General features: G+C 52.1%; 1 protein-coding gene across 19 annotated transcripts in view; it reads right to left on the minus strand.

Moving 5' to 3' along the window:
* ZNF618 (zinc finger protein 618) overlaps positions 1-21,112 on the minus strand; it is a 184,696-nt gene that overhangs the window by 56,626 nt on the left and 106,958 nt on the right. For all 19 annotated transcript variants that reach the window (XM_067743574.1, XM_067743560.1, XM_067743576.1 and 16 more), the window contains one exon: positions 9,208-9,467. In XM_067743574.1, coding sequence (XP_067599675.1) covers positions 9,208-9,467 — 260 coding nt within the window. The remainder of the gene's footprint in view (positions 1-9,207; positions 9,468-21,112) is intronic.

Below are 21,112 nucleotides of genomic sequence, written 5' to 3' on the forward strand. Positions count from 1 at the left end.
CACTCAGCCACGGCCCCGCCCTCATGCTGGCCCCCGATCGGTCCTCCTGCCCTTCAGCCATCAGGTACCAGATGCATATCTCAACGCTTGGGCCCTGAATACGGTTCGCACAGATTCACCGTGAGGGCTGCCTTCCGGCGCTCTTCCATCTGAACTAGTAAGAAATCAGAAAGAGCCCTTAAAGATGGGGCCCAGTGAGGAGGGCTCTGAGTCTAGGGCTGGCCAGTCTCTTGACCTCTCAGTGCCTCAGTCTCCCCATCCACACACGAGAGGGTTGGACAAGACCACGCCGTCTACTTTTTCACTGAAGAGCTTGTGCTGGCGAAGGGGCAGCCACACTTCCCCAAGGGAGGCTGGGGTATGGCAGAACAGCAGCCGCAGGCCCAGATTCCCCTGCAGTTTTATGTTTCCTCTGTCCTGATTCAAAACATGGATGTAACATAAAGTTACCCATCCCGTGGTTATAACCTAACATTTCTCCCCGTAATCCTTCCAGCAAAATGACCCTCCAGGGAGGATGTACCCCACGTGTGCTGTGGCCTTGTGTCCCCCTGGCCCACGGCCACCGTGTACCCCAGGTTGGTGCAGTGGGCGCTGGAGGGACCTCACCGACGGAGACTCTCTGCTCAGAAGGTCCCCCTCCCTGCTGCCTGACTCCCTGCGCCACCCGCTTCTTCACTCCACCACGTTCCCAGCTACCCTCCTGTCCTTTGTCTCCATCTCTCCCAGCCTACTAAGTGCAGGCGCTGCAACTCATTTCACTTGCGCCTCTCCAACGTCTCTGCACAGACTGGCCTCTGACCCCACCGCACGGTGCGGAAGCAGCAACTTGCCCACTTCACGCAGCCAGCTAGTGGGAGCGGGCTCTGGACTCGGGGGCTTCTCACGCATCGGCTCAGTTCATCTTCACAAATCCAGCACAGGAAGGTGATTATTATCCCCATTTTTCAGATGAGGGGGAACACATCGGGCCAGAGGTCACCTGATCTGTCCTGCTCCAGGGCCCATGTGTGTGACCACCACACAGTCAGCCCCCGGGAGGATGCCAAGAAGAGAGGGCGCCTGCTAACGGCTACCAGTTACCGAGTACACCCAGGTCTCATTTCCATCCTCCATCTTCCCAGAAGCCCTCATGTGGTTGAGACAACTCAATGGCCACTTCAACCATGAACTTGAAAGTTCTAGGGGCCAGGTGGTCCAGGGCTGGGGCCACTCAGATAGTGGCTAGTGAGGAACTGGGCTCAAAGCTGGCCTTCAGGGATCCAGAGCCATCCTACTGCCACCGTGCCGGGTTACCTCCGGATGCCAAGGAACCCCCTTCAATCATGGGGCTCCCCCTAACACTGCAGGGCAGCAGAGCCCCCTACCAGGTCTGGTACCACCACAGGACCCCCAGAGCACCCTATCAAGAGCCTTGGGAGAGACTGCCTGGGATGGATGGCAGGACATGTCAGCACACAGACACAAGCCTTTTCCTCTCCCCCATCCCGTTGTCACTAGTGACACAACAAGAATCCACAGGCACTGATGAAGAGCATCTGTCTAGCATTTTCTGTAACCACCTGGCAGAGAGCCTGGCTTAAGCTCCCTTCCCAAGAGCACTGGACAGACCAAGTGAGGCCAGGTGAGAGCAAGTGGGTGGAGGTCCCGAAGCCACTGGAGGGAGAAGTGGCAAGACGGAGGTAGAAGAGGAATGTGGGTGGCATGCCTGAACTCTATCACTGGCACCCAGAGAGCTCCAGATCAGCTCCACCACCTTTCAGGATACACAAAATGCAATAAGGCAGAAATCCAGAGCAGGGGAAGGAGAGAAGAAAAACACAAGGTGGGGGGACGGACACATGGCTCCTCACAACAGGCAGTCCCATATTTAGCTCAAAGAGTCTTGGGAGCCGCTGTTCACAGATCACATGCTCAGGAGCACCCTGCCCCCTTGGTCCTAAGAAGCAGCAGAGCTGGCCCAAGCACAGCCTGCTGGGGGACAGGGGGCCTGGAGAGGTTAAGTCGTGGACAAGTAGGTTTCCTGAGGCTCTCTGGGGCTGGGACTCAGACCAAATGTCCTCAGGACCACGGTCTTCCAAGTAGAGTACAAATCCCCTGGGGATGTATGAGCACAGGGAATTTTAAGAGAATCCATTCCCAATGCATTTCTTCCTAAAACCAATGGGCCAGAGAACGTGGAGGGCAGGGAGGCCCCACTCAGCTGGTTCTCCTCACCGTCACCCTTCTCCACACGACAAACACAATGGTCCTTTCACCCACCCCAATCCCACCGTGGTGCTGTCCAAGGGGGATGAACATCTCAAGGCTCCAGGCAAAGAGATGCTGTGTTGGACTTAGAAAGTGGGTGGATCTAATGACTGGGAATAATTTCTTTTGTAAATTGGGTGATTTCTAATTCTTTGTTTTCAACAAAATTGAAGAAGAATCTAATGGAGTTGTCAGCGAAGAGACCACTGAAAATAATATCTGACGATAGACCCCTGTGTGATTTCTGGCGTACAAACTGGAAGGTGTTCAAAGAATTGAGTGACACTGATAAAACAAGACTGCCTCCACCCCTGGCTCTTTATTTATGTGATCAAGCCTTCTAAGCACTTACACTTAAGAAAATGGAGGGCTTCCCTGGTGGCACAGTGGTTTAAGAATCCGCCTACCAATGCAGGGGACACGGGTTCGAGCCCTGGTCCGGGAAGGTCCCACACGCCGCGGAGCAACTAAGCCCGTGTGCCACAACTACTGAGCCTGCACTCTAGAGCCCGTGAGCCACCACTACTGAGCCTGCGTGCCACAACTACTGAAGCCCATGCGCCTAGAGCCCGTGCTCCGCAACAAGAGAAGCCACTGCAGTGGGAAGCCCGCGCACTACAACGAAGAGTAGTCCCTGCCCGCGTGCAGCAATGAAGACCCAACGCAGCCAAAAATAAATAAATTAAATAAATATATTGGAAAAAAGAAAAGAAAATGGAAAAAAAGGAATTAAATGAATGCTGAATCTTGTCTCACTCAACAATAAGAAATATTAATTCACAGAAACTTGAGCCAATTGAAGAAGAAATAAAGGCTCATCTATTTCATTAAGAGGTGCATTTTCAGTAATTTTTTACTTTTACATTTGCTATTTATCTAAATTTGTTTTTGACAAAGTATATGCTAAGAGCAACTCCATCAGGAAAAACAAACGTTTTAAAATGTACAGCTTTCTGATCCCAACGTATTTTTTAGAAATTTCTATTTCAACTTACGTACATCTTGTTGTGGGAGATGAGTGTGAAACAGTGATCAATAAAAGACTCTCAAGCATAAAAAATACATTACATTAGGATAAAATCCTGTGAGGGAAGTGGGCTGGAAATATGAGTTCAAGGAGAAAAAGGAAAGATGCATAACTTCTGACTGTTCAAGATGAGCCTGTTCATACGGTTTTTAAAAGGATGATGGTGGATATCAAAAGTGGTGGGGTTTGGATTCCCTTGGATACACTTAAAAGAGTGGTTCAGAGTTTTATTTCCAAAATGCCACATTTTAAAAAAAACAATACAACACGTCAGAAATTATATCCTTTGTAATTACTCCAACTTTGGATGAAAACGTTAGACGTCAACTCGAAAATGTGAAAGAGAATATAGTTTCTCAAAATTCTTTTAGGAGATATTGAAGAAAAGAAGTTTGAAGCCATTGGCCTTTCAGCTTCCTATCATTCCAGAGGTAACCCCGGATGTGTCAACGTCCAAGGCTTTGGCTAATACCACTGGTATCTGTTTTGCATTTTCTGTCCCCCTCAAAACCACTTTTATACCTATGACTTCAGTCTGCCCTCAACAATCCTACTGGAAAGACAGGCAGACTTTATTACACCCACTGATCAGTGAAGACAGTATGGCTCAGAGAGGTTAAGGGAGCCTTAACATCCTGAGCCCCACAGCGGGGCAGACCCCAGGTCTTTTGGTTACAGTCCAGGGGCCCTTTCCCACGGAGACCCTCCAATCAGGAACCCCATCCCACCCTGGACCACCAGATGGAGAGTCAGCAGCTGGGATAAGACGCACCTGAGAGGGAGGCCAGAACCCTCCTTTCTGAGTGGCTGCGGCAAACAGCTGAGCGTAGGCTCTGGCAGGCTCAGGCCCAAAGCCCTGCCAACAGCGACTGAAACAGGAAACTATCAGCTGGCACTACAAAGTGGGACCTGGCACCTTCGCTGCCTGGGTTTATAAGAGACCGAAACCCATGTGTCTGTGTCTGAATGGCTGTCTGCTCTTCTGTTGCTCCTTCCAGAGCTGTGGCCAAGGCCCCGCCTCCTCTTTCCCTGCCCCTCCTCCCTGGGCAGCCCTGTGGGTGTGAAAACACCACCACCCCTGGTGCCCAAAGCTCGCTGCCTAGAAACATCCCTGCAGGATCCAGGCTCCCAGCTGACTGACTCTCCCTCCTGTACCTGGTCGTGACCCTCCTCTGCTCACCCATCTCCAGGACAGGAACTCACTCCCTCACAGGCCTGTATTCAGTTACCAAACACTTCCCATAATCACAGAGTCCTCCCTTTCATGAGCTGAAATCACCTCCTGGTGACTTTCCTGTATTGGTTGGGGCTACTTGGAATGTGTCTGCCCGGTCCCATCCCACCAAAATGCTCTAAGTCGTGAATACTTAGACCCCATCATCTCTTCTGCACCATTCTTCCAGGAAATGCTCCATGGGCTGGATGCTTTTTGGCGTAAACCCAGCTCGCCTTGTCTTCATCATCTAGGACAAGGCTGACGAGCAGGTGTCTACTTCAGATTTTTCAATTCTAGCTGACTGGCAGTGACTTCCTAGTATACTGTGTTGAGAAGGATTCTGAGGTACACTGTTGGGACAGTGTGCAGTGATCAGTTAGGGATGCCTTTCACTTCTGGTTTTATCCAGCAAAGCTGTCACAGTCAGTTGTCTCTGCTCTTCTTGCTAAAAAAGGAGAGAGATACCCTTTTCTCAGTCTCTCTAGACTGAGAGATACCCTTTTCAGCACAAAGAATTTCTGGGCAGCAGGAAAGTAGCAGCAACTACTGCAAGCTTGGCAGCCAGCCTCCTGGGCACTGATGCCCCTCCCGGCTCTACAAGTCTGAGAAGCGGCCAAATGCCATCCATGTGTCCAGACCCAAAGCTCCTCCATGGGAAGTGCCTCAGATAATGTTTGTGTCACTAGGAACACTGTTTGTCTGATGGCTGTTAAAGGGCCAGTGAGGACTTCGGGGTGGGAACAGGCGGATGGAGCTCAGAGAAAAGGCAAGCGGGAGGTTCCCTCATGGCACAGCACTGGGTGACCGAAGAGGAACACTATTGTATTCAGCAACAGAGCCCGGCCACAGCCCTGCGCACCCCTGCCAAATGCCCTGGGAACATGTTCACTGCACGGCGCCCAGCCACCAGGGCACAGAAGCACACTGTGGCATAAGCTCATTTAAAGGGATGGCTCTAACCAGCATTCTGTCCCGGCCAGATCCCTGGGAATGCTTTCCTTCCTTGTTTTACTTCCAGGAGCAGGTGGGAGGTGGGTGCTGTGAGGTGGAGTGGCAAATCTCTTCCATTTCCTAGGCCTTTGTTTGTCCCTCTATAAAATAAGGGGGTCTGAGTGCCGCATCTATAGCATGTGGAGCTCCTCTGCCCACTTCCATATCCATGACAGACATCAATAATCAATCATGACACCCTTTAGAATCTTCAACACAGAACTCCTAATAGCCAGCAGCAATTGCTCGGATGTGGCCCATAAGATAATATCTACTTGCGTTTTTGAGATGAGATGAGTTCAGAATGTTCAATTCTAACACTGATTTTTTTTAAAAAAGTTGCCTTTCTTTCCTGCTACTAAAAGGCCAAGCCAGATTCCTCTGAGCCTGACCCTTGGCAGAAGAAACTACACCCTCAAGGAGGTCTGCCTTGATGGATGTGAGACGCCATCATGACCAGCAGGGGGTGCCCTGGCCCTGCTTTGGTACCGGCTCCAAAATGGTGGCTCCGCTTCTAACTGTGGTTCTTACACCTTTTCCACAGAAGTCTTCCAAAAGCAGGTTACTCAGAAACTGCATAACATCCTCAACGTCCCTGGATTCTAGGGGGGCAGTACTAGAAGAAGCTCAGGGGAGAAAACCGAGAACCAACTAGAAGCCATGTCTTCTGACACCTCAGCCAATGCCAACTTTCTTTTCTATCCTGCTTCTTCTCTACATCACACTGGCTTATTCTTCAGACCTGGGAAAAATGCAGAAACTATTACTACTCTTTCCTCTCGAAGAGGTACTTTATACTATCAATACTAGTATTACTGCTAATAACAGCGAATTATTTACTAAGTATAATGTTGAGTACTTTATACACATTATCCTATTGAATCCTCACCTAACCCCATGAATTTGCAATTGTGAGAACTGAGGCACAGAGAGGTCAAACAGTTTGCCCAAGGTGCAACAGCCATTAAGTCAGGGAGCCTGGATCCACTCCCAGCCTGAGGAGCCGAGCTCATTCTCCTTGCACAACACTGTCCCCTTCGGTTCCCACACCTATGAGGTGGCCAGGACAGGGAGCATGTCTCCTTTAACAGAAGAGGACATTAAGGCACAGCAAGGCCAAGGAACCTATTGCTGAGTAGCAGCTGAGCTGGAAACCAGAGTCTGTGGCTGGCACGAGGCCCTGGGGCCTCTCACTGTGCAGGGAGTTGGCCCAGGGAGGACCCCCAGCATTTCCATGCATGGCCACTCCAGGCTTTCCCCACTGAATCCTGACTGCTGGCCCCGCCTCAAGGTTCAGATTCAACTACCCTTCACTGGGCATCTCCCAGTGAAGGGCATAAATAACTCCTGGGTCCAGTGAGTCTTAAAGTGAGCAGGGCAAGGCCTCTCCTCAGTTAACTAACACATCTATGAGTGGCTAACACAGTCCTAGGCCTTGGGGAGTGAACACTGGTGGAGGGAGGTCAGACGCAGGCCCCAGAAAAGACTCTTCGTTCATTCGACACTGGGCTAAGTCACTCATGCTCTTCAGCAAATATTTCTGGTTCATCCCCCCTTCTGTCACATGGGAAATGGCATTTCCCCACCTCCCTGGGGTTGGGCGGGGCCACCTGACTAACCTGGCCAATGACTGTGAAGGGAATTAACACATCTCACTTGTGGATCGCAGCTGGCACGTGAGTCCCTCCAGAGCTCTTTCCCTCTGTCACTTGGCTGGCAGCATTCCAGACAATGGCTGCTTTAAGCCTGGGTCCAGAACAGAGCAGCGCCCCCAACTGGCCCACAGTGGACATGTAGTGGGACTAAGAAATAAATGAACCTTTGTGGTTCTGAGCTACCAAGATCTCATTACTTTTTAGGGTCTTTTGTTACTGTGGCATAACCTAGCCCCATTCTGACAGCTATAGCAGCAATGACAACACTGCTTCCTAGAAACTAGTACCTTGCTAGAAATTGTGTGGTGGGAGTAGGGAGCACAGACACAGATCAGACAGGTCCTAGAGCTCTAATCTCCAGGAGCTGCCCATCTTGTAGCAGAGCCAGGTGCCGACAGGGCCCCTCTAATCTCAAGTGGATAATGGGAAGTGCCCCCTGAGGGGCAGGGCAGAAACAGACCACTTCTGACCAGAAGAGATCAAGGAAGGCTTCTGGGAGGAGGGGGCACCGGAGCTAGTCTTGTAAACTGGGTTGGATTTCGGCAAAGGCATTCCAGGGAGAGAGAACAGCAGGAGCAAAGGGTAGGAAATGCTGCAGAAGAGCAGACTGTGCTGGAATGAAAGGACCGGGAAGAAAGAAATAAGAAAGGGGGCTATGGGGCTCAGGTTATGGAGGACCTTGATGCTATGGCCTTGACCTTAGATACAGTGGGGAGTGACATGGTCAGTGTTTCATTTTTGTCAAGGTCCCTGGCAGCCAAAGTAGATGGCAGGTGAGGGCAGAAAGACACAGAGGCACAGCTGTTAGCAGGACGCCACAGTGACCCAGGTGGAGTGATGGTGGCCACAACCAGCCCAGGAACAGCTGGGAAAGGGAACTTGAGGCTGATCCCCAGCGGCTGGGAAGAAAAGGCAAGAGGTCTCGAGTCTAAACTTGGGGAAGCAGACACAGGGCAGCCTCCCCTGCCTGGCACACATGGGATGGGAGCCTGGAAGTCAGGAGGAGGTGGGCAGAGCTGCCCCAGGAGGGACAGGCAGAGGGGAGCGAGACGGTCTCCTGAGCACAGGAATGCGGAGGAGGGCACAGATGGAAACAGAGACCTGGGAGCAGACTAGGCAAGGTGTCCGTGCCAGGCTGAGGCTCGTGGACTGTATTTTACAGACTGGGGCTGCAAACTGGTGGTCCATGGAATGACTCTCACCCACAGGTATGTTTTGCTTGGCAGATTTTAAAAGTCAAATTAGTCACCAACGTTTAAAGCCAAAAGAATTTACATTCAAATTCTCATTTCTGGCATGTGTTCTGTCCAGAGATCTGGCCACCCTGAGCCCGTGTCCCCACCTAGTTACCATACGTGAGGTGTGGGCTCTCCAGCTGGACCCAGGCCCTACCACCTACCACCTGCCTGTCTGGCTCATCTCCACGATGCTAAATAAACGTATCTTTCGGGCTTTGTGGGCCTTTGCGTTTGCAAACTGGCAGGAGTGCAGGCAGCCCCTAAGGGGTATCCCCTGGCTCACACTGTAATGTAGCAGGGAGAGATGGTTTCTAAGAAGCTCGTTTCTACTGAGCTCCTCTGAGCCTGGCCCAGACCAGAAGAGGCGGGAGAAGGTGCCAGACTGCCACCCATCTGATCCTGACTGGACAACTGGTCTGAGCAGGACCCACACTGAAAGCTGCCCCCAGAGGCCCCCGGGGAAGCCCAGGAGGAAGAAATGCAGACGGGCATTTAGGACACCGAGTGATACAGGCTGTGCTGGACCCATCTGGAGTGTGGGAGCCCCATGGTGTGAGAGATTCGCCGGGCCTGCAGAAAGTTCCAGGCATCTGACTTGAGCAAAGTCTTAAAAGGACAGGTAGGGTTTTGCCACGTCAGGTGGGAAGACAAGAGCTCAGAGCAGAGCTGAGCAGGCAAAGGCGAGTGTCAGGAGCCGAGGCCCTTCCCTGAGGGCAGCCACAGAAGGCTCTCGCAGCCGGGGAGGGACAGGGATCCCAGGCCTCCCGCCCTAGCACTCCGGCTCCACGTTCCCACCCTGGCCCCAGCCCGACCCTGCGGACGGGCGCTCACCCAGGGTCTGCTGGTTGCGGACACCGCCAATCACCACGCAGATCTCGGCAGGCACGTCGCCGGTCCCATCCTTGCTCACCCCCTTCTTCTCCTCCTTGGCCTCGCCCTGCCAGATCACCTCCTGGATGTAATCATCGGGCAGCTCCGTCTTGACCTTCACCTCCGTCATCGTTCCCTGCTCGGCGCTCAGCGAGGCCTCGGCCGGCACAGGCTCTGGCCCCTCCACCTTGGTGCTCTTCTGGTTGCGCTTCAAGCGCTCCCTGGGAAAGAAGACAGTCTGCTCAGTGTGGACCCCAGACTCGCCCCAGACCTACCTGGGCGCGCCCCAGCCAAGGGGGGGTTGCAAAATTTTTAGCTCTAGACCCACCTCTCATGTGACCCTCACCTTAAAGCACAGGTTCCCACCGCTGCCCCTGAGGGTCCTCCAGGGAACCCTAGGGCTCCAAGGAACACAGTTTGAAGATCACTGGACTAGGATGGCTCACACTGCACCCATTTTGCAGATGGAAAAGCTGGGGTCTAAACGTGACCAGTAACTCTTGTAACTGGAGTTACAAGAGACCTGCAAGAAAAGCTCTGGCTGGTTGATATTAGTTCTTCTCAAGCTTCAGCGTGACCGTAAATCAGCTGAGAATCTTGGTAAAATGCAGAGTTGGTGCAGCAGGTCTGTGGCTTGGCCTGAGATTCTGCATTTCTAACAAGCACCCAGTGGAGGCAGGTGCTGCTAGTCCTTAATGGCAGTTGAGCAGCAGGGGTTTCAGTGGCTTGATGTACGCAGAGCACGTGGTGCCCTTCCCTTTGCTCCTTGGCGGAAGGGCTGCAGAGCTCACCCTGCTTTACACTAGGGAACATACAGGCCAAAAGGCTCACTGAGGGGGAGGCCGCGGAGCCAACACTTGGCCCCCCCACAATGCGGCCTCTAGGTGGCTCTTCAAATAGGAGAAACATCCTCAAGTTAATAGGCTCAATATTGAGGGTGGGCCCTGAGGCCTAGAGCAGGGCTGTGACCTGCCCAGGGCCACACACAAGATTGGTGGCAGGCCGAGGCACGAAGCCAGGTCCCGGCCATCCACTCTTGAACTGTTCTCCTTTCAGTGAGACTCTCCCTCATCCTTCCGGCAGTGGTGGGGAAGCTGAGGCATGCACAAGCTGGGGAATCAGGTCACGTTCCAGGCCTGGGGATGCTGCCCTGGCCATGTCCAGCCCTCTCCAGTGCTCCAGAGAAGCAGCTGGACCGTGAACTTCAAGGCCCAGGCTCAGGCAAGGCCGGCTAGCATACCAACTGGAGCTTAGCGGAGGTGCCCGGGCTGGGAGGCAGGACCCGGGATCTCATCCTGGATCAGCAGTGGGCTTGCTCTGTGACTCTGGACAAGACCCTTCCCCTCTCTGGGCTTCCAGCTCCATCTACCACAAGAACATGGGTTTTATCATGTCCACTGTCCCGCCCAGCTCTCAACTTTCTCCCAGGTTGGGGAACTGAGCAGAGAGAGAGAAGGAAGGCTCCAGCTGATGACGAGGGGGCAGAGAAAGGCCACTGGGGTGGTCCTATGACTGCACTGTGTCTCCCCACCCCTGCTTCACGTGGTGAAGTCCTAACACCCAACGTGACTGTATCTGGAGATAGGGCCTTCAGGACGTAATTAAGATTAAATACAATCAGAGCAGTAGGGCCCTTATCTGATAGGACAGTGGCCTTAGAAGAAGGAGAGAGATCTCTTTCCCCGCTATTTCTCTACCATGTGAGGACACAGAGAGGAGGCTGTCTGCAAACCACGAAGAGGGAGCAGAGGCTGCCTGATGGCCTGGCAGGAAGGAGATGCGAGGAACTGAGATGGAAAGAGCACTGGGTTGTGAATTTGGATCATCCCAGAGCCAAATCTCAGAACTGCCACTCTCTCCAGTTGTGGGTTCCTGCAAAAGTGACTTCCACCCCGAGCCTCAGTCTTCACACCCATACGATGGGGATAAACACAGCACCTACCCCACAGCACTGTGATGCAGACACAAGGCAATGTGTGCAAGGGACCTAGAACGCTGGCCCCAGTGGAGACGTTCTGGGGTACCTATCGTCTATATGGCGGGCAGGGGAAAGAAGTGTTCAGAGAATGAGAGAACGCAGGGGAAGAGTCTTACACGCGTAGATTTTAGTGCAGGGGCTGTGGAAGCAAATCAGTGGGGTTTAAAGGCAGCACTGTCATGCCAGCTTGGAACCCTGAGTGGGCCCTGACCCTCTCTGAGCCTGTTTCCGCACCCGTGAGGCAGGGAGCCCCACACTAACTCAAAGGGCCTCGTGAAGACCAACGGCAAAAATGTACAACCAGGACACTGTCTAGAGTGACTCCTAGAGTGGAGATGCTATGCTGAGGGAAACTGGTGATAGAAGTTGCTGAAATCCCTCCCTATTCCCTAGCTGAGACCACGTGGGTGCTACAACTGGCCAGTCCTGCCCACCCTGAGGCTCGCTGAGCACATAGATAGAACTCAGGGACCCTGTCCGACCCTCCATGCCAGCCTGGCAAGAACACAGCCCACGGGTCCTAAGGGCTGCTGGACAGGCAGGCAGCTGAGGACTCTCCCTGGCTTGGGCCTGGCTGCTCCCGACCCCGACTGCACATGGGGCTAAGCCCCAAGTTCAGGGCAGATGGGCTTCCCAGGGCCCGCAGAGAGGCCCACCAGAGCGGAGGTGTCCCACCTGTCAGTGTTCCCCACAGCTGACGTCACAGGATGGGAAGAACATAGAACAGCTCCCTGCCCAGAACGTCCTCCCCCCAGGGCCTGTGAGCGCTTGACCATCCTGTCTTAACAGACCTAGTGTCCCTTCCTGCCCTCAAGGACCTCATTAGTGTCTGCCATCCTGGTGGGAGGGGGGAGCTGTTGGAGTCTGACAGGTTGGGTGTCCACAAACCCCGCAACCTCTGGCCAGAGATTCCCCTCTCTGAGTCTGTTTCCCTGTCTGCTAAAGGGGGACTGTGCTCCTTGCCAGCGCGGGGCGGGAGGGGAGCCAGAGAGCTGTACAGAGTGGATCTCCTTGGATGGCAGCTGTCATTATGATGACACTGGTCCATGATGACATACCTGCCTCTGGGAAGCCTTCCCTGCTTGCTCGAGATGGCGTTAGACCCCGTCTCTGAATGCCCCGTCTGCCTTGCACAGGTGACTGTCACACCCTCTTGCCCACAAGCTCAATGGCACACAACCACCCACTCTCTTACAGGTGACACCCCTGAACCCTTGCTGCACTGAGAACACGGGGACTTCTCTTCCCCCGGCCTCACACTTTAGATTACAAGCCCAAGTGTTGCTTTTCTCGGATGCTTTACGTTTAATTAGGCCTCCTAATAACAATGGAATTGCAGAAGTACTTATATCACTGTGAATTAGTGCTGCAGCTCCTTCTAACTCCTTTAAGAAAATATTTTTTCATGTATCATTTTTTAAAATAGAGCTCATTATTTTAATTATATCCATTTAAATGTACAGTGGAACCCATGGATATTCTCAGCACGAATCATTAGGTATATTAGTGAAAAAGCACTTGGAATCTATCTACATGCTGACACTCCATAATCTATTCTATTTGTGTCACTGTAAAATAGATTTATATATAGATAACTACAAAATAGTTGCTTAAGATATGCTATGAATTTTATATTTAACCCGAGTCATGCTTCAACGTAAAATCCAATGTCAGGCACTAAAAGGATATTTCTCAGTAAGCGCAGGATGTCTGTGGTCACTGGTTACTGCTCATCCCAGAATGCCAGGAGAGAAGTCAGACCAAGTGGGTCCCTGCCCAAGGAATTCCCTAACAGCCCTGGCCTTTCACTAAGGCAATGGTTCTCAAAGTGTTTTCCTTAAAGGCCTAGGGGTTCCAGAGCAAAGGCCCAGAAGCACCCATGAGGTCTGGATAACAGGGTGGTGGTGACTAGACCTCCAAGAACCCCTACTTTCTCCATCTTTGATATCTACAGCTTTGCTTTTAATGGGTGGTAAATGGCGGCTCCCCTGAAAGACGGGCCTACGACCTAATCCCCAGAACCTGTGAATGCAAACTCATTTGAAAAAAGGCGCTTTGTAGGTGTAATTCACTTAAGGATCTTGAGAGGAGATCATTCTAGATTATCTGGGTGGGCCCTGTATGCAATGACAGGTGTCCTCATAAGAGACATGTGGGAGATTTACAGACAGAAGAGGGAACAATACAGAGAAGAGGAGGCAGCACGACCACAGATTGGAGACACGCGGCTCTACAAGCCAAGGAATGCTGCAGCCACCCAAAACCGAAGAGGCAAAGCGCAGATCTCCCCGGAGCCTCCAGACGGCGTGTGACCCTGGCCCAAGACCTTGATTTCAGACTTCAGCCCTCCAGAACTGGGAGATCAAATTTCTTTTGTTTTAAGCTATCTAGTTTGTGGTAATTTGTTACACCAGCCACAGGAAACTAATACACTAGGCGTGACTAAATTGGAAGAAATACCTCCGAAGCAGTTAATTTTTGCAAACCACTGACCTCCACCACCCCCAAAGTTTTCTTTTGCTTCGTTCTTACTCATCCCCCGGACTGAATCTGATATGGCCAGTCCAATGTGCCCGCAGAGCCTGCCTGGGCGAAGTTTCAGAAGCAAATCTCTTCCTCTGGGTCTTACCAGATGGTTCGGTGCTTATACTCACCCCGTCACATCTGACACTCACAAGCACCCTGTGGCCAGATGGGGAACCAGAACAGAGGACAGGGCCCATGTCTGTTCCGTCCCCATCCACATCCAGCCCTAGCCTGGGCCCTGCGGCACAGTATGAACTCAGTCAACACGGAGAATGAACGGCATGCCTAAGGGCGCAAGACTTCCAGCCATGAGCTTGTCTGAACAACTCTTGTGACTCCTATCCTGGGGCCGTTCCCACTGAGCCCTGCAGCCCAAGACAACGCAACCAAACAACTTCTCAGTGGACTGGGGGCTCAAAGACAAATTCCACTTCTGGCCATGTTGATGGAAGAGTCCCAGTGATGCCCGGTGCCTGGGAGTCAGACAACGTCCTCTCTGAGTACAGTTTCCACATCATCCCACCGAAAATGCTAATGCTTCAAGTTCTACCAAGTCACAGTAGTAATGAGACGTCCTCAGCACACTGGACTTCGGTCCCACCCCTGCTTGATTCTGTTTTCCCATCTGACGACAAGTGAGCTAGAGTCTGAGATGTCGAAGGCTCTGGTGGAGGCCAGACCTCTACCCCGAAAGTGTGCATGTCTCCTTGCACAGGATGGGGAGCAGGGCATCTGTCTGTGCTCCAAGACAGCCTGAGGGCCACTCCACCTCCCCCAAAGGCCACTACTTCTTTACGCTAGTACTTTAGCCACCTGAAACAATGTTAAGGGGGGGGAAATCTCTAATCACAGTGTGTAAGCAATGACTTGGTTAAGTCCCTCTAGAATAAAACCTCATTAAAAGACTCCAAGCAGGGTTTCCTTGGTGGCGCAGTGGTTGAGAGTCCGCCTGCCGATGCAGGGGACACGGGTTCATGCCCCGGTCCAGGAAGATCCCACATGCTGCGAAGCGGCTGGGCCCGTGAGCCATGGCTGCTGAGCCTGCGCGTCTGGAGCCTGTTGCTCCGCAACAGGAGAGGCCACAGCAGTGAGAGGCCCGCATACCGCAAAAAAAAAAAAAAAAAGACTCCTAGCATTACGAATGAGGGTTAACTGCCCTCAAGGTGAGCTTAAATACACTCTTCATGAATGCATGGATACATGGGGTGTTAAATGAATGAACACACATCCAGCCATGATTTCAGGGGCTGTGTTTACCCTGCTGCAGAGGCTGACCACTGACCTAGGCCTCCAGCTCTATCCAGCTGCCCACCTACCGATGATCTGAGTACAAATGATTATCATTCGTAGATGTTGGCAGGCTCCTCCTTGGCAATGCTTTCTAGGTCCAATGAGGTTTTTGCCTCCCCCATTCCACCAGAGCCGTTCTTTCCAACGCCTCCTGGGACCTCCATTCTCCTAGATCCAACAGTCTCTTCTGGGTCCTCATTGAGTTCGTCCTCTATCAGCAGCCTCTAATGAGCTCCTCTCTCTCCTCCTCCAACCCTTTCCTCACTAAGCTCTGGGCCTGCCCGGTGGGCCTCCCACCTTCCAGCCACTCTTCACCAACCCAACCCTTATATGTCAACCTGCCCCAAGGATCAGTTCTAGAGCCTCTTTTTTTTTTTTTTTTTTTTTGCGGTACGTGGGCCTCTCACTGTCATGGCCTCTCCTGTTGCGGAGCACAGGCTCCGGACGCGCAGGCTCAGCGGCCATGGCTCACGGGCCCAGCCACTCCGCGGCATGTGGGATCCTCCCGGACCGGGGCACGAACCCGTGTCCCCTGCATCGGCAGGCGGACTCTCAACCACTGCGCCACCAGGGAAGCCCGAGCCTCTTCTATTTTTATCCATACTCACTTCCTACATGATCTCCCCTAGATTCATGCTTTTAAATATTAACTATGTGATGATAAATCCCAAATCATACCTCCAACCTGGACCTCCCCCCCACCCCCGAGCTCCAGACCCGCATGACAACTACCCACTGGACACTTCCACCTGGATGTCTAACACGCACCCGTATTTACAGGTCCAAACTGAACTGTGGCTACGCCCCTTCCCCCAAGTCAAGAAAACAATTCTTCTGACTCCAATCCCAGTGCTCTTCCCGCTAAATCCCGCAGCTTAAGACACGGTCATGAGATAGTGGCAGTCTTCTCCACTTCGGTTAGTATAATTCCGCCCTCCAGCTCCTCAGACCCAGACTCTGGGAATCATCCTTGTCTCTTCCCTCTCACTCTCTCCGAAGCAACATATCAGCAAATCCTATCAACCCCAGCTTCAAAATATGCCCAGAACCTGACCACTCCTTACCACCCCACGGCCACCACTCTCGTCCAAGCCGCCTTCCCCTCTCTCCTGTCTTGCTGTAGCATTCTCACGGCCCGTCTCCCTGGTCCTATCCTGGCCCAACGCCCCAAAACTGACGTTCGACACAGCAGCCAGAGCCTTCCTATTCAGCTAGCTCGTGTCACTCCTCAGCCCAGCACTCATTCAGGGCTCCATGTCTCACTCAGCGCAGCAGCAGAGTCCTCGCCCCGGCCCCGCAGGGCCGTCTGTGACACGCCCCACACGCCCGCGGACCGCATCTGCTCACACCGCCCCTCTCGTGCTTTCCTCGCTGGCCCCACCAGCCTGCTCGCTGTCCCCTGAGCACGAAGGCAAGCTCCCGCCTCAGGCCTGAAATGCTCTGCCCTCCTCCCCAGATGTCCCCACAGCGAGTTCTCCACTCCCCCAGGTCTCTACTCAAACATCCCAGTGCCGGCAGAGAGATCCGTGGCCGCCTGATCCCAAACGTCAGCCGTCTCCGCTGCACCCCAGCTTCAACGCTCCACACCCCTTCCCGGCTTCACGCCTTCTGCTCAGCATCCACCCTCCATTCATGTAACATGCTTGTTACTCCTCGTCCGCTTCGCTGTCTCCCCAAGTAGAATGACAGCTACAAGAGGACGGGGACTTTGTCTCCTCGGTTCACTGTCACACGCCAGCACCTACGGCGGCGCCTGGCATGGGGGAGGTGATCAATAAGCACCTGTCCACTGAAGGAGTCAAGAATGAGCCCTGCAAACGTCAATGCCATTGTGGCCCTCGAGGCGTCTCCCTCTACCCACCCCCCAAAAGAACTGTCGGTGGTTGAACTGCTTCAGCTGGTCCCCAGGACTGAAGGCAGCAATGTCCCACCCATCTGGCCCTCGGTACAACATGGGCTGAGGACGTTTCACAGGAGCCAACGTTCTGAATAAGTGAAGTTTATTCCTGAAGTGTCACGGTCTTCTCTCCATCCTTCCCAATGGAAATTTTCTTAAATATAACACACTCTTCCTACTTTTTAATTTGCCAAAATGCAGCAGCCTTGGTAATGCTCTAACACCAACTCTTCTTTTCCTCCAGCTTTACTGAGATACTAGTGACATATAACATGTAAGTTCAAGGCGGACAAGGTGATGATCTGATATTACATGATGACCTCAACTCCTGAAGATGCAGGGTCACCATTATATCTTCCATTAGCAGATTCGGGCCCTCAGGCAGGCATGGGGTGTTGACACCCTGTCTCAGGGTGACAACCGCCTGGGAACCCGCAGCCTCCACCAGTGGCTCTGGGAATGCCCCCTCTGCTTCTAACAGGTCCCAGATCCGAATCTGCCTGCCAGTTCCATGTGGTTTTGGGAGACCTTCAGAGGTAAAGGCTCTACCCCACTGCTTTGTGTATCCCTGTGCCTAGCCCCTGGCTGATGTCAGCTAACGTCTGCTGAACGATACAAACCGAAAACGGCAGGTGCAAAAATGCCAGCATACAGGGCGGAAGAGATGCCGGTGGCAATGATGCCAATAACAGGGTGAGTGAGGACAGGGCAGCTGTGAATACCAAGTGGCTAGGACGGGCCAGTCACAGTGCGGCTTCAGGCCCTATGCATGCACTGTCTCCCTGCTCTCCACAATGCCTTACACAGCAGGTAGTTTTGCTCTACAGATAAGAACACTGAGGATTGGAGAAACAGTGACTCATGGTCACACAGCTTTCTAGTGACAGAAGCAGGATTCAACCAGGTCTGCCTGACTCCAACCCCTGGGCTTTTTTAATCATTTGGATGATTTCTGTTTTTTCTCAAGAGAAGAGAAAATAATGAAAACACTTGTTGAATGAATGAACAAATAAATGACTAAATGACAGGAAGCTCCAAGAGATGGGGAACATGTGTATTCCCTTGTCTCCTACAGTATCCTTAGTATCTTGACCGAACAGGCACATGCTAGATGCTAAAAACAGGAACACGGAAATGCAAGAAAACAAAGGAATGGAGGGCTCCATCTCTGCCACAGAGAAAGGTGTTTGGGCTCCGTGTTCAGTGCTGACATTCAGCTCTCCTTGATGTGCCCTAGAAAGGCTGCTGTGCTCACACCTGTCCTTTGGATGTAAAGGGTCCTGTTTTTGGCCACAAGGACAGAAATCATCATGGGGACAAAGGTCGCAGCTTTACCACTAGCCTGGAAGGGCCAAAAGAGAGAAACTACAGCAAAACCCCAGTTTCCACAAACCCCAGTAACGAGGCAGCTGTATTTACGATTCCACCCGTGATTCAAATCTTTACGTCATCACCCATGCCTTAATAACCCTCAGAAAGATCTACTTCTGGCAGGTGGCACTGATATATTTTAATAAACAGTCAAGTAGAAAAGATGAGATTAATAGATTAAAACGAATAACCTATTAAACAACTCTTAACAGTCTAGAAATTCAAAATAACCTGCAATGTATAAATATATCATTAGTTTGAGTTAATTCTTAGGCACTTAATTTTCTTCAATGTATGGTGTCAGTCAGCCACGACGCTGGGTAATACCGCAGCTCAGAAAGACAGCATGAAGACTTAAATATTAAGAGTTAATTCCCTGGTTAATTTAAACCTAAAATAGAGAAAAGCAGGAGTCTTGAGCAATGCTGTCAAGTCACAAACTCTGACATGTAGCAGGCAGGGCCCTCTGGGGAAAGCTGGGAGCTTCTCAAGGCTGCCATGGCACATGGAAGGTTGGCCCAGGTCAGCAGAATTACTGTTAACAGCCTCTTAAACAGATGCACTGCCTTCGTTTTCCAATGGATCTGGCCTTGGTACAATACGTATCAGCCAGCAATGCGCACGGCTCTCTGAAGACCCACCTTGCCGCGGCTCTCCCTACACAACTTTGGGACCCTGCAGACTCAGGAATTCTCACCCACTTAGTATGCCCTTGACAGGCAGGTGGGGAAGGGGAGGCCACAGAGGAGCCCACGCCCACAGTCCTGCATCTTCCGGGGCACCCGTGGTGGCCCACGCAGACCCCAGAGAGCAGGTAACTCAACCATGAAGAGTGAGGCCACACCTAGGTTCTCTTGCTGGCCATATAAACAGAGGATAAATACACCCTTTCTGCTGTCAGTGTTATTTCCTGCTGAGGCTGTGACTTGGCCTCGATCGCTGATGCCCAACTCCTCTGGCCACCCTCCTTGGAATGAAACGTAAAGAAGCTTCCCAATGGGACTGCTCCCCTTCCACCCTGCCCACATTGACAACTGATACCAGGAGCCGCTCAGCTGCTTAGAAAGCTCTGTCGTCCCTCCAATGTGCTCGTCCCATCCTGGCACTACCTCTGGCCTCCACCCCTCCGCTCTTCACCCACCAGCCCTTGAGATGGGCTGATGACAGACTTGAGGTCTGGAATGCACAGCCAGCTCTGTCCACACGCCCTCATGTGAGCACCTGGGCCTGGACCCTCACTGCCCAGAGGCGTGCTGTCCCCGGACTCATAAACGAGACTCCTCACTACACAGTCCAGCCCTTCAAGGGGTTTGAGGATGATAAACTAGGTGCGTGGACCGTTGCCAAGCTTCCTAACCTGCCCACGCCTCTCCTTCCTGACGTGTAAGCACTAACCTCAAAGGGTTGTTTAGAAGATTACAGCACAGGGCTTCCCTGGTGGCGCAGTGGTTAAGAATCCGCCTGCCAATGCAGGGGACATGGGTTCAAGCCCTGGTCCAGGAAGATCCCACATGCCGCGGAGCAACTAAGCCCGTGCGCCACAACTACTGAGCCTGTGCTCTAGAGTCCGCGAGCCACAACTACTGAAGCCCGCACACCTAGAGCCCGTGCTCCGCAACAAGAGAAGCCACCGCTATGAGAGGCCCGTGCACCACAACGAAGAGTAGCCCCTGCTCGCCGCAACTAGAGAAAGCCCGGGCACAGCAACGAAGACCCAATGCAGCCAAAAAAAAAAAAAAAAAAAAAAAAAAAGATTAAAGCACAGAGATGTTCATAAGGCACCCAGCACAGCACCACACACATAGTGGGACTCATTAGCTTCTTTTTTTTTTTTTTACATCTTTATTGGAGTATAATTGCTTTACAATGGTGTGTTAGTTTCTGCTTTATAACAAAGTGAATCAGTTATACATATACATATGTTCCCATATCTCTTCCCTCTTGTGTCTCCCTCCCTCCCACCCCTCTAGGTGGCCACAAAGCACCGAGCTGATCTCCCTGTGCTATGCGGCTGCTTCCCACTAGCTATCTACCTTACATTTGGCAGTGTATATATGTCCATGCCACTCTCTCACTTCGTCCCAGCTTACCCTCCCCCCTCCCCATATCCTCAAGTCCATTCTCTAGTAGGTCTGTGTCTTTATTCCTGTCTTACCCCTAGGTTCTTCATGACATTTTTTTTTCCCCTCAGATTCCATGTATATGTTAGCTTACGGTGTTTGCCTTTCTCTTTCTGAGTTATTTCACTCTGTATGACAGACTCTAGGTCCATCCACCTCACTACAAATAACTCAATTTTGTTTCTTTTTAGGGACTCATTAACTGTTAGTTCTCTTCTCCTGTCCTTACCAAGCACTCGCCAGGCAAAATGTGAAAAGTTTGGTCCAACTATGAAAAAGATGAGCTCTTAGGCCATGGGTGGAGAACTCATAAATGAAGGCAGGAGAGGAATGTTTAGCCCCTGTGAAAACCAAAGGAGTGGAGGGCACGGCCCCCTACACGCAGCAGCGATGAAGAGGAGGGAGAGGTGGGGACACACGTCGGCAGGTTCACAAGGTGGGCATGACCAAGATGGTAGGTGTGACGTACCCACACTCTTAACCATCGCGGTTTGCATCGAACCTGGAGGAAGTGGAAGCCAAGGGTGAGGATTTTTCTCTCCTGTTGGCAGAGCCAGACAGACAGTGAGGCTGTGGATGCCTCCCGAGATACTTTCTCAGATCGAGGGCCCTTGTCATTAAGAGGCTCAAGAAGCAACCAGGTCAGATCATCCTGGTTCCATTCTCAAGAATGTGCTTCTTCAG

Source organism: Pseudorca crassidens, chromosome 7 (assembly GCF_039906515.1).
Source record: "Pseudorca crassidens isolate mPseCra1 chromosome 7, mPseCra1.hap1, whole genome shotgun sequence".
Taxonomy (NCBI): Eukaryota; Metazoa; Chordata; class Mammalia; order Artiodactyla; family Delphinidae; genus Pseudorca; species Pseudorca crassidens.